General features: G+C 43.9%; 1 protein-coding gene across 2 annotated transcripts in view; it reads left to right on the top strand.

Moving 5' to 3' along the window:
* Positions 1-12,492, top strand: part of LOC109889492 (furin) — a 185,181-nt gene extending 172,689 nt beyond the window's left edge. For both annotated transcript variants that reach the window (XM_020480942.2, XM_031822921.1), the window contains exons 9-15: positions 715-927; positions 2,405-2,505; positions 5,156-5,259; positions 5,366-5,663; positions 5,979-6,106; positions 6,553-6,681; positions 7,979-12,492. In XM_020480942.2, the coding sequence (XP_020336531.2) occupies positions 715-927; positions 2,405-2,505; positions 5,156-5,259; positions 5,366-5,663; positions 5,979-6,106; positions 6,553-6,681; positions 7,979-8,682 (1,677 nt within the window). In that variant the 3' untranslated portion in view covers positions 8,683-12,492. The remainder of the gene's footprint in view (positions 1-714; positions 928-2,404; positions 2,506-5,155; positions 5,260-5,365; positions 5,664-5,978; positions 6,107-6,552; positions 6,682-7,978) is intronic.
* The last annotated feature ends 915 nt before the right edge of the window (positions 12,493-13,407 follow it).

Raw genomic sequence — 13,407 nt, forward strand, 5'->3', positions numbered from 1 at the left:
TGTATGTCTCTGTGCTATACTGTATGTCTCTGTATGTCTGTCTGTGTGCTATACTGTATGTCTCTGTATGTCTGTCTGTGTGCTATACTGTATGTCTCTGTATGTCTGTCTGTGTGCTATACTGTATGTCTGTGTGCTATACTGTATGTCTGTGTGCTATACTGTCTGTCTGTCTGTCTGTCTGTCTGTCTGTCTGTCTGTCTGTCTGTCTGTCTGTCTGTCTGTCTGTCTGTCTGTCTGTCTGTCTGTCTGTCTGTCTGTCTGTCTGTCTGTCTGTCTGTCTGTCTGTCTGTCTGTCTGTCTGTCTGTCTGTCTGTCTGTCTGTCTGTCTGTCTGTCTGTCTGTCTGTCTGTCTGTCTGTCTGTCTGTCTGTCTGTCTGTCTGTCTGTCTGTCTGTCTGTCTGTCTGTCTGTCTGTCTGTCTGTCTGTCTGTCTGTCTGTCTGTCTGTCTGTCTGTCTGTCTGTCTGTCTGTCTGTCTGTCTGTCTGTCTGTCTGTCTGTCTGTCTGTCTGTCTGTCTGTCTGTCTGTCTGTCTCTGTATGTCTGTCTGTGTGCTATACTGTATGTCTCTGTATGTCTGTCTGTGTGCTATAATGTATGTCTCTGTCTGTCTGTCTGTCCGTCCGTCCGTCTGTCCGTCTGTGCTATACTGTATGTCTTTTTTTGGGGGTAGATACCCGTGTGTCATCCTTGCCTATATGTGTTCATTTCCAGGGCCGCGGCGGGCTGGGCTCCATCTTTGTGTGGGCGTCGGGGAACGGTGGTCGTGAGAAGGACAGCTGTAACTGTGATGGTTACACCAACAGCATCTACACCCTGTCCATCAGCAGCACCACCCAGTACGGCATGGTGCCCTGGTACAGTGAGGCCTGCTCCTCCACCCTCGCCACCACCTTCAGCTCTGGGAACCCTAACGAGAAACAGATAGTGAGTAGTACTGACACACACACACACTCTCTTACACACACACTCTCTTACACACACACACACACACACACACACACACACACACACACACACACACACACACACACACACACACACACACACACACACACATACATACATACATACATACATACATACATACATACATACATACATACATACATACATACATACATACATACATACATACAGTATAACACACATCTTCCACGCATTTTCAGCTCTAGAAACCCCAATGAGAAACAGATGATGTGAGTCATCATTAGCAATCCCTCGCGGTCCAGGATGATCTTTATCACATACAACAAAGCAGAAAGTACAACATAAAACCGTCTCCTAATAATGAAGCATATCGAAACACCCACACACCCACTTCAACCTCAACCAGAAACATTTAGCAAGTACCTCTGATACGCACACACACACACCTCTAGGATCACTCCAACACACATCAGAGGAAACCTCATAGAAACAGATTGACACTGAAACACAAACACACAGCAGCGTAAAACTCCACTTGAAACAGATAGTGATTAATTCCAAACTATTGACTAATATAGTGCGACTAATATAGTCACTATAGTGACTAATATGACTATAGTGACTAATATACCAAACTATAGTGACTAATATACACCACTCTTCGCTGACCACAACTAATAAGAATCCTCCTGCAACTCAATGCTTTCTCCACGTTCCTCCCAAACACACCAGAGGGCTGCTGCAGGTGAACAAACACGTCTCTCAGTCTGGCAGTGTCATTGTCTAACTCTGAGGTGGTTAACTGAAGGCACAACGCTCCAACTAATGCACTTCTGTTTTAGTAGTCGCATGCTGCTTGTTGTCTCAACAAGCAATCAATCGCAATGTTTATACTCCGTTATCGGTACGGTTACAAGACAATAACCAGTCACAATGTTTGTGACAGAACCAAGTTGCAGGTGGTGTTTCAGTTCATGGATTCAGTTCATGGAAGACCCTCTGCTTTTGTGTCATTATTCCAGTGATGTAAGCTGTAAGAACCAGTCTTGATACCCTAAAATGAACGCCATCTCTTTTCAGCGTGGTTCTAAAGAGATGTGTTCACTAGACCGTAGTATTTTCAGTGTTCTGGGGCATACAGTAGCTTGTAAGTTACACAGACACACACACACTGAGTGGGTTGATTAGCTAACGTTCTGCCTGTCATACCTGATGTGTCTTCACATTGCTCCAGACATGCCTCATTACTCTGCCTCTGACAACAGGTACAACACTCTGGACTTTGCTGTGCCTCCCCCCTTTCTTCTCTATCATCTTTTTGTCCCTCCTGGGCAGAAGTCACCCAATGTCACAACTCTTTATTTTGCATAGATTCGTAATGCGTTTAAATGAGTTGTTCCATTTGCATGTGAGATCAGCCCGTTTCTGTAGGAATCTATATGACTGTTCTTTTTTCTTGTCTCTCTTCCCCTAGGTGACCACAGACCTGAGACAGAAGTGTACAGACACCCACACGGGGACGTCAGCATCGGCCCCCCTGGCTGCTGGGATCATCGCCCTGGCTCTGGAGGCCAAGTGAGTTATCTCTGTTTAGGGATGGGCGCAGTTATCTGGAAATCCGAACGGTCGTTAGTATTCGATAACTTGAGTGAGTGTTCATTTTTGGAGAATTTCTTTTTAGGCTTATTTTGACAAATGTGACATTTTAAATACTTTATTTGTAGTTTTTTATAACCGCCCGTTGACCTACTGCTGCGCGTTTAGCTCTTGTCTGCCCTGACATCAGTATGCTATTTCCACCCACTTCAAATAGCAACTACAGGGCGCATACAGAGTTTCAATTAGACCTGACAGATCTATGCAAAATACTCACCAGAAACTATTTTTGAAACAGAATCAGTTCTATCATGGCGAAAAACTATGTAGAAAAGCATCCTGTCCACTGTTTACCACTGCCATGTACATTCGCGTCATTCTGATTGGTCCTGATTGGCATGTTTAATTTTGTTTGTTTTTTTTACCCCCAAAAAATGTAATGATATTATTTGAATAGTGAAATAATGTCAAATCCCCATCTGTATCTCAGTTACACGCTAATATCTCTGTTAACCTGTCATCTCTTACTAGAACAGGGCTTTCCAACCCTGTTCCTGGAGATCTACCATCCTGTAGGCTTTCGCTTCAACCCTAATCTAGCGCACCTGATTCTTATAATTGGCTGGTTGATAAGCTGAATCAGGTTAGTTATAACTGGGGTAGAAGCGAAAACCTACAGGAGGATAGCCCCCCCAAGAACACCTCTGTTTAACTAGTCTCTCAGTAGAACATATAGTATTTCAATAGAATAAAACAACTGCCCTGAAAATAATAGTGTGTGGTGGCTTGTGAGACTGGTATGGCCAGCCAGTGATCAGGTCTGTAGACTACTCCTATAGTAGCCTACATCTCTTTGTATCTCCTCCCTCATTATTGATAGGCTGTCAGATCCAGTCAGCTGTCAGTCCTCAGGCTCATACACTCTACATCTTCATTAACGCATGCCTGGCATTTGTCCGAACTGTCCCCCCACAAACACTGTCACTGGGCAAAGACAAAAGGTGTGTATAGTAGTATACGGTGCATTCGGAAAGTATTCAGACCCCTTGACTTTTTCCACATTTTGTTACGTTACAACCTTATTCTAAAATGGATTTTTTTTAAACAATTCTCATCAATCTACACACAATTCCCCATAAAAAAACAGGATTTTATAAATGTTTGCAAATAAAGAAACAATTCCGAATTGAAATTTTACATATACATAAGTATTTACTCGGTACTTTGTTGAAGCACCTTTGGCAGCGATTACAGCTTTGAGTCTTGGGTATGACGCTACAAGCTTGGCACACATGTATTTGGGTAGTTTCTGCCATTCTTCTCTGCAGATCCTCTGAGGCTCTGTCAGATTGGATGGGGAGCATTGTTGCACAGTTATTTTCGGGTCTCTCCAGAGGTGTTCGATCGGGTTCAAGTCCGGGCTCTGCCTGGGCCATTCAAGGACATTCAGAGATTTGTCCCTAAACCACTCTGGCATTGTCTTGGCTGTGCTCTTAGGTGGATCAGGTTTTCATAAAGGAAAAAGTCAAGGGGTCTGAATACTTTTCGAATGCACTGTATGTACTGCATACTGGTAGTCATTGCAACCCTCCAGCCACTGCAGCCACAGAGAAGGGCGTTGTCAATGCAGGGAGGAAGTTTGCTTCAATATATCCTATCATTCACAGACAATGAATGTCCAAACCCAATAATTCTCCAAAGTGTAGATCACCTCAGAATTTCCTGAGAGAGAGCAATAATAACAGATCTGCCTGCATTTCTCCAGCAGATGGAATTCATGGAGATTGAATCATTTAATAGGGAGAGCGCTGTTTTTCCAGCGAGGTGACATTGAGTGGATGGAGGAATGTCCATTAATAACACATGAGTGTGAGACGTGAATGGTGACGGAGGGAGTGTATGGATGTGAAAGGTTGTTGAGGTGAGAGTCTGCTGCTTCCACTTCCGCTGTCAAGCTGCGGAGCAGTTCTGGCACTTCTATTTCTGCCTCGGCCCGGCGCAGGCAGCGAGTTGAGCTGTAAACCCATGTGATTCATGGTTTGATTATCTTTGCCCGCGGGCCTCCATTTTTCCGCTCACTCCAAAGGCATGTGCTCCCTAAACTTCTTGTCCACTCTGCTCTACCTACCTACATACTGCCGCTCCCTGCTAAATCAGCTGGAGAGGTTTAATATGGCCCTTCTATTTAGTGGAAGGTGACCCGTCCTGGCGTCCTTCAAGAACAAAACCTTAAGCAGCCCGGCTTGACGTCCTTACTGACTGCTCTACGTGGGCTACTGTTCAGTACAGTACTCTGCTATACTACTTTAAGGTGTTACTGTGTTCTCTCACCATTAAACACCAGTGTTTTATGGCTGCCTTTTATTATGGTGCTGTTACTGGACACTGCTGATAAAACCTTATGGACCAGGTGCACGTCCATTTCACTGCTGTGTGTGACTGACATTGACATGTCTCGAGTGGTGTTTGTATCCACCTTTTTTATGTTGCATGTCTTTCTTTCCTATCTGTCTGAACTATGAACCTGATGTGGACGGACATCTCTCTCTCTCTCTAGAAATGTCTCATAAACTCTCTTTTATTAGAACATCTCTAATATAAGAGTACATATCTTTCTCTCTCTGTATAGTATGAACCTGACGTGGCGGGACATGCAGCACTTGGTGGTGAGAACCTCTCACCCCGCCCACCTCAGCACTGACGACTGGAGGACCAATGGAGTGGGCCGCAAAGGTAACAGGAGAGCTCTCATTGGACATGCCTTGGCTGACTGAACTACATGATAAGTGGACACTCTGACTCTTTGGAACTTCACTCATGGTTTTTCTGTCTCTGTCAGTGAGTCATTCGTATGGGTATGGTCTGCTGGATGCGGGGGCCATGGTGGCTCTGGCTCAGAACTGGACTAGCGTGGGCCCACAGCACCAGTGTGTCCTCACCATGCTCTCAGAGCCGAGGGACATAGGTAGCCGGCTGCTGTTCAGTAAGACATTGGACTCCTGCTGGGGCAGACCAGAGTATGTCAACTCTCTGGAGCATGTCCAGGCCCGCCTCACTCTCTCCTACAACCACAGAGGAAACCTGGCTATACACCTCATCAGCCCCCAAGGGACACGCTCTACCCTGCTGGCTCCCAGGTACACCCTCACACACACCTACTGTAGAAATACAAAGGAAACCTCATCAACCTCATATCAGTCTGATAGATACACCATCCTCCAGGTAAACATAAACATATTCACGGAATAACACAGTGCAGTGTTTGTTGCTTTTAATTTGCTTGCTTGCTTGCTAATTGTTTGCTTGAAGTGCTGTGTATTTTTAGCAGCCATTCTGGGAGGTATTTTTGAAGAGCCCTTCATGGTTTAGGATGGTTGCTATGATATCTATGTTTTTGGCTGTGAGCCCTAACTACTCTCTCTGTGTCTCTCTCTTTCTCCCCCTTTTTTCAGGCCTAAAGACTATTCGCCAGAGGGATTTATTGACTGGGCTTTCATGACCACCCACATGTGGGATGAGGACCCTCGAGGGGAGTGGACCCTGGAGATCGAGAACGTCTCAGAACAAGGACACGACTATGGTAAGAGGACATCTGTGTACCTTCATACCCCTCACATACACGGGAGATTCTCCTCCCTCCTCTTTCCTCTCTCCTTTCCCTTCTCCTTACTCCAGAAGGTCTCTGCTGTCGTTTGTTACAGTCTCAGCAGAGCAGGAGAAATAAGAGGAGTGATTCTCTTTACTCCCTCTCCCTCTGCATATTCCTGTCCACACCATATCAGTTCTCTCTCTCGTTCTTAATCAGCAATTGTTCTCCTCTCCCTGTGTTTGTCAGTCAGTTCACCTACCTCTTCACCGTCATCATATTAGTATCTCTCTGACACTCACCCATTCTCTCCTCTTAGAGGTATTGAATTGTTCATTCCTTCTGTTCTTCTTTCTCCCTTAAATTTGAAATGTGTTCACCCTCTCTCTCTCTCTTCCTCTCCTCCCCCTCTCTCTTCCTTTCTCCTCCACCCCTCCCAGGTGAGTTGAGTCAGTTTACTCTGATCCTGTACGGTACGGGCTCCAGCTCAAATAACCCCTCGTCTCCTGACTTCCCCCGGCCTTCCAACAACAGCTGCAAGACCTTCGACACCCAGCAGATCTGCATCGGTGAGACTGACTGTCCGAGACACACAGACATCTGTAGCACTAAAAGATTCCAGATGGGATTAGAAGCCTCTTGGTGACACTCAGCATGTGGATGTGGGTTTCTCATGCATATGATGCAGGTTGCCATTTTTTGAGATGACTCATGTACTAGAGGCAGCTCTGCAGAGTGGTCACTAGCTGGCACAGCCACAAAGTTATAAAATCGGATTTTAAACCTATGCTTAACCTCCACCACACTGCTAAAGCCAGGTATACACGACACGGTTTTGGCCCTGATATAGTTTTTGAGATCAGAGACAAAATTCCCCATGTCGTTGCCTACTCGGGGTGCGCGCTGGCCCCGACACTCTTTTAATGTGAGCGAGTAAGCGAAACAATCTGATTCCATCTTTGAGCAGGTCCAGACATCCCAATATTTTCAAAAATGTTGGATTTTATCAGCACAAAATCTTCAATGCTCTTGCAGTGTGAGATGTGCAATGACAAGTTTTAAGAAAGGTGATCAGCAATAGCCTATGAGAGCTTTCAAAAAAAGTATCCAGTGAGATGATGACGTTGTTTCGCATCACACAAAATGTGTAGACTCTCGAGCAGGAGCGATGCATTTGTACTTGCCTTTAACCAAAGTGACAAATCGTTACGCCTCTGAAGTTCACAAGCAATGTTATTCAAATCAAAATGTTGACCAAATATTTTAACTCTGTATGGCAGGTGTGAATGTCTGACTGAAAACATTTTCGTGAGACACTGTGGTGGTATCAAAAATCCTCACGGCCAAGTGAAGAATCTTGTAGTGTGTGACACCCCATCTGTGCCACATCGTGTAGTGTGCGTACCACTACTTTGGCAAGACAAAAAACACAGGAAAGACGGTTGTTTAATGTGAGAGGCTCAGCGATGTTAGGATTTTGAAAGTCGTGTAGTGTACACCCGGTTTTACCATAATGCCTAAAGCTAACCTTAAATTAAGACCTAAAAGCACATTTTTGCTTTCATACATTTCTACGATATAGCCAATTTTGACTTTGCAGCTGGCCCATCTAGCGAAACCACTCAGTTCTGCCTCCAGGGCAAGACTCATGACAATAAACATCAACCTGCACATATAACAGGAGTGTTAAAAGGCTTAATTCGTGGCATGTTTTTGCTTTTTTGTGTGTGGGTGTATATTCAAGCCTTTGTCCCCACTGAATGCTCAGAAAATCAGCACCTCATCCCCATGTGTGTGTATCATCTTGCTTTCTCAGTGTTTCTCTTTCTCTCACTCATCTCTTCCTCTCTCTCTTCCCCTCTCCAGAGTGCAGCCTAGGCTTCTCCCTGTTCCTGCAGGGTTGTGTGAAGCTCTGCCCCCCCGGCTTCACCACAGGCCCCCAGCTCCTCAACATGTCCCTGGACAACTGGGTGGACTTGTCCTCCGTCCAGTCCTGCCTGCCATGCCACCCTGCTTGCCTCACCTGTTCCGGCCCCGGGCCCAGCGATTGCCTCTCTTGCCCCCCTCACAGCCACCTGGTCCTCACCGCCTGCCTGCACCAGAACCAGATCCAGCGCAAGTCCCCCACTGGCCCCGACCTCCAGGGAGATGTGGGTGGACCAGGGGAAAGCCCAGTGGGGTTAGAGCAGGAGGGAGGTGGGGGAGTGGGGGAGCCTCCAGGACCTAGCCTGGCCCTGTCCTCCCCTCTGGCCACCCTCCTGGCTGTGCTCAGCTGTGCCTTCATCCTGGCAGCCTTTGCCGGGGTCTTTTTTATGCTGCAGCTGCGCTCTGGTGGCGCCCCTTGGGCCCGGAGGACCAAACTGCAGTCTGTGGAGACGGGGGGATGGGCCTCGGGGGGCTTCGGCCTGGGGCTAGGCTGGGAGAGGCAGGGCAGGGTATCCTATAAGGGGATCCCCACCGTGTGGGTTGACGAGGACCAGGTAACATTGGGGGGCTCTGATTCCGACAGTGAAGAGCTGAACTGCCACAGTGAGAGGACAGCCTTTATCAGGACACAGAGCTCTCTCTAGCCCCCTCTCTGACCCCTACGTCTGGAGGAAACTCTCTTCAGAGGGTTTGGTCTCTCCAGCCCCTCCCTCTACTAGAGCTCATGGGTCTGTAGTGTGAGTCTGGTTAAGGCATTGTCCCTGGCTGATAGACAGAGATTCTGATCCAGGGATGTAATGGCTCAGCCCAGCAAGCACCTCCTGGTCCACTGATTCACCCTCAAGCATTAATCAACTGAAAATGTTTTTGTTTTATAATGATATATATATATATATAAGATTATTTGCCCTGGCCCAAGGGTCAAGGTAAAGTACAGTTTTCACTATTATTTCCCATTGACCTTTAGTTTATTGTAGAAAGGCCAATTTCTGTATTTTGAAAGTTGCATATCTTGAAAACTTGATTGCTGTGACATGCAAAACATTTTGGGACTATATCAACAATGGACTAATGAAACAAAAGATCGTTTTGGGGTGGAGTTTTCCTTTTAGCAGACGTCGATAGAGATGTCGCATGTATTAGTATACGTGTGTGTATACGTGTGCCTGTGTGACAGTGACTTTGTAGACAAGAACTGAATAGCCTCCCAACACAGTTTCTGATTGGATGAAGACCACAACAGGGTTTTATTTAATGTATGAGAAAGAGAGAACGTTGCAGATTTGGGCACTGATAAATGCCTACATTTGAACGCAGTGGCTGTACAGTAACATGCTACACATGACGTCAGACCTCAAGCTCTGCGCTTCACAGCGCCGAATGGGTTTCGACTGACAGCCGTTCTGCACTTGAACACCGCACGCGATATGAAGTTGCCCCAATCTCGCTCACTAATTGGGCAACTTTTTTTGTTGACTGAGTGAGGGAAAGCTGTAAATTAATGAGACTATGTATTTTGAAAGATGAGACGTTGAGGATTATAACTAAATACTGTTTTGATGTCATACAAGCAAGCCAAACACCCATGAGTCCAAATGTGTACTTCACATTTCCGTATATGATCTACATTTAAGGTACAGTTACAAGATCACATGGCGTCTTACCCTGGGTTATTCTGAACAGAATGTGCATATGTTTGTCTACTGTGAAGAAAATTTGACGCAGCACACGCACCTGAATGCACTCATGACTCCTTTCTATGCGTACCAAAATAACGATCTGTTTCCCTGAATTGCATTTTGAAAGCCTAAAACTGTAATATCGTGTTTTATAATTTAGCTAGTCATGTTGGCAATAGAACAATCTTTCAAATTCAAATTACCTGACCCAGATTGCGATTTATAATGGTTTTTGGATTGCGTAAACAACACCAGTAATTGTGTAATGGCGGGGACAATGGGTTGTGTTCCAAACAAAACAACTTCAAGTGTGCTTGCTCTAGTTCCTCAACGGCACATCTAGGAGAGCTCAAAACAGCACCTTATAGTTGAAGGCTGTTCTTTGAGTCATATAAGTGCATTGAAATTACTTAGGAAACGTGCACGCTTTGGAGAGGTGTGTGGCCACTTGGAGACACCAGTTAGTCCTCTCACTCTCACAGTAGTGCTAAGCGATTTTCGATGTCGGTTTCAATTGTTTTTTACATTAAATGCTCTATGCATTATGTAGGTCGAATGCTGTAACAACACAGAATAAAACAATTAATAAAAGACAATGATGGTAGTGACTGCCCATTACTGTTTATCACTTATGAACCATCATTTATTCACATTACTTTAATAAAATATTTAAGTTGTTGTGTATATTACATTTGTTTTATTTTATGACTTTATTATTTCATTCCATGTCATCATCTCATCTCTATAGAGCTGCTGCCTATGCTGTCTGACAAAATCACTTTTTTGTAGTTCTTCAAAGTAAATAAGGCATACTTTTATGACTGCTGAATACCAACTATCAATCACTTAGATCATGTATTTTCAGGTAGAGACACCACGCTAAGCAACAGCTGCTCTCTATATTCCCTCAGGATCGCGCATTCTTCTCTCTCCCGTAGCTGTCATTTAAGAAAGACCGACTGAACAAGTAGATGAGCAATGGAGTATGGTGATTGTAGTTAGTTCAGCGCATAAAACGTGGAAATTATGTAGGATATTGGCCAATTGGAAACCACAACTCCCTACTACATCACACAGTTCAGGCTGGATCGGGATTATCTCTAGAGAAACTGAGTGATGTGAGCGTTGAGTTCACAGATAATTTTATTTATTTTTTTACGAACGACTACGGTCAATTAGTTGTTTGAAAACTGAAAAATAACTGACATTTTGGTTAATCGCTCAGCATTAATAGACAGTGTAATGTTTTGATTCAGTCAGATGAACTGTTGTGTCCTCACCTTTCAGTCTTAGAATTTTCCCATAATCTCCAAACTGTTCCTTTCAATTGCTTCCATGGTTATGCATATGCTTTTAATATTTATTCTGTAAGAAAACTTTCAATTTAGCCCTATCAATAGTCCCACGAGTGTAAGGGGTTAGGCCCAATGCAGATGTTTTTTTCTCAATATCAAATAATTTTTGGGTAACAATTGAGTACATTACTGTGATAATTTTGTTTTCAATCAAATGGTTAAAAAAAAAACTCTTAGCAAGAGCAATTTCTCAAACAATAATTTTGCTAGGACTGTTTGGGAGTGGTCTAAGTGGGGAGAGGAAAACTAGCTGTTATTGGCAGAGGTTTGGAACGCTCATTCTTATTGCCTGGTGATGTCAGCAGGTAGGCCAAAACTCCATCCAACCAAAATAGTGTCTTTTCAAACAGCTCTTACACTAAAAGGGCATTATCAACCTTTTTTACAATTTCACAGTATTATTCCAATCTCGTAGTGTGGCAATATACATAAAACATAGGAGAATCACATTTTTGACTGCACTGGGCCTTCAAAAACTTTTTTTGTGACACTTTTTCCTACCGTTTGTTTTTTGAGTTTCCTACTCTTCTCCATAATCAGTGGGCTCCAGCATTTCTTAATCAGCTAATAAAACCCCAATATAGACAGCACATCAAAAATACAGCACATACTTTTTTGGTATATTCTTCAAGGTTTTGATAACTATTGAGCTTTAGCTTAGCAATATTGTCACCAACAGCTTACAAGCACTTAATACCAATATAGAGAATTGTTGAAAGGCCAAACTTCTAGTATTGTGGTTTTGGGATGTAAGTAGAAAGCTCATGCATCAATCAGCAAACAGACACACTACAGAACAAGTGGGTGAAGGGATGACAGGTAATATTAGTCAGACACTTTTTTCATTTGCACAGTGGGTTACTTAGAGGGATTACCAACCCTGCAGTACTGTGTTCCCATCTTTCTGATGTAGAAGATGACAAAAAAAAAACACTTAACCCAAAGCTATTTGACCTTCTCAACATGTCTCTATTCTCTTGCTATCGGCAAGAAATAAGATAATTTTGTCTTCATTTTCCCCACGGAGGCTCTATTGATTTTCAGGGTTTGTTTCTCTGCCAAGTCTTTATCAGTGGAAAAAAGATAATAGCTTTCTCTTGTTATTACACATTTCACATATTTTGACAAGCAAATATATTGGCCTGCAGGTATTTGCAGTCAGGCATTATTAAGTTATTTGTCAACTTTAAGAACATGTATTTTGGAAAGGTCTATACAATCAAAGCTCTTGAGTATTGTATGTGATAAGAACTGCTATGGTGAAATGTTTATAGATCAGTTACAGCATATTTTAAATAGATTGTATTTTCTATCCTTTTCTATTTTATCCTTTTTTATTTAACTGATGATTGATGTCAATATTGTGGGGATAAATGTCATGCTAAAATAAAAATGACTTTGTAGGTCATGTGAGATGAAAGCCGGTGTGTTGACCCATTCTGTGCTCTGTATCAACCTTGTGGAGCTCTGTGTCGGCGTGGTTTCACAGCAGTCAGCAAAAGCTTACAGACACTCACAACACACACGCCACTAATGCTTTGTCAGTGCCCGCCAGCGATACACAAGCCCACTTCCTGATATCTAGGGCTTCTGTCCTCTACTGTTTTCTCTTCCACTTTCTCCAGCTACCGGAAGAGCATCACCACAACCCCCTAAGATACAATAACTTCCTCTCATCCTAAATACTGCTGAAATAATTGGACATTAATATTTAAACTAGATTCATATGGAAAGTTTTGCGTGTCTGTAGGTTGTATTTGTGGAGTTCATTAACAGGAAATGTCCTCTATTCCCCAGTAGAGGGGAGCAGGTCTAAGATAATAGTACATTCTGAATGCACCCCGTAATTAGATCTACAGGGAGAAATTGTAGTTAATTTCAGATCCCGGAACCTGTGCATACCTTGCATGGCAAGTATGTGTGTTGAGTGAGTGAGCGAATGAGTGTGTCTGTGCATGTGTTGAATCTGAGGAGATGGAGAGTCACTTGTCATTCACTGACCCATGTACTTGTGTGTGGGTGTGCGGTAGGGATTGTTCAGTGGTCATTTAGTCCGTCTCTTTGTCGTTCTGCAGGGGGATGGAGGAAGGATATCTGGCTGGTTTGGATCTCCTGGAGGGGGCCAGGCTGGCAGGATGGATTCTGCTCCTGGCTTTTAAGCAGATCCCCGTAGAACAGTCATGGTCTATAGAATACTGTTCACTGGTGTTTCAGTTAGTTTGCGAAGTTGGCTTTTTAAGCTCTTGGTTCAATTTGAGTAGTTCTGTAACATGCCTGCTTCTGCCAAGGAACAGAATACGAAATACTGGGCAAAAACATAGAAAATCATGATAAA

Source organism: Oncorhynchus kisutch, linkage group LG4 (genome assembly GCF_002021735.2).
Source record: "Oncorhynchus kisutch isolate 150728-3 linkage group LG4, Okis_V2, whole genome shotgun sequence".
NCBI classification, from domain to species: Eukaryota; Metazoa; Chordata; class Actinopteri; order Salmoniformes; family Salmonidae; genus Oncorhynchus; species Oncorhynchus kisutch.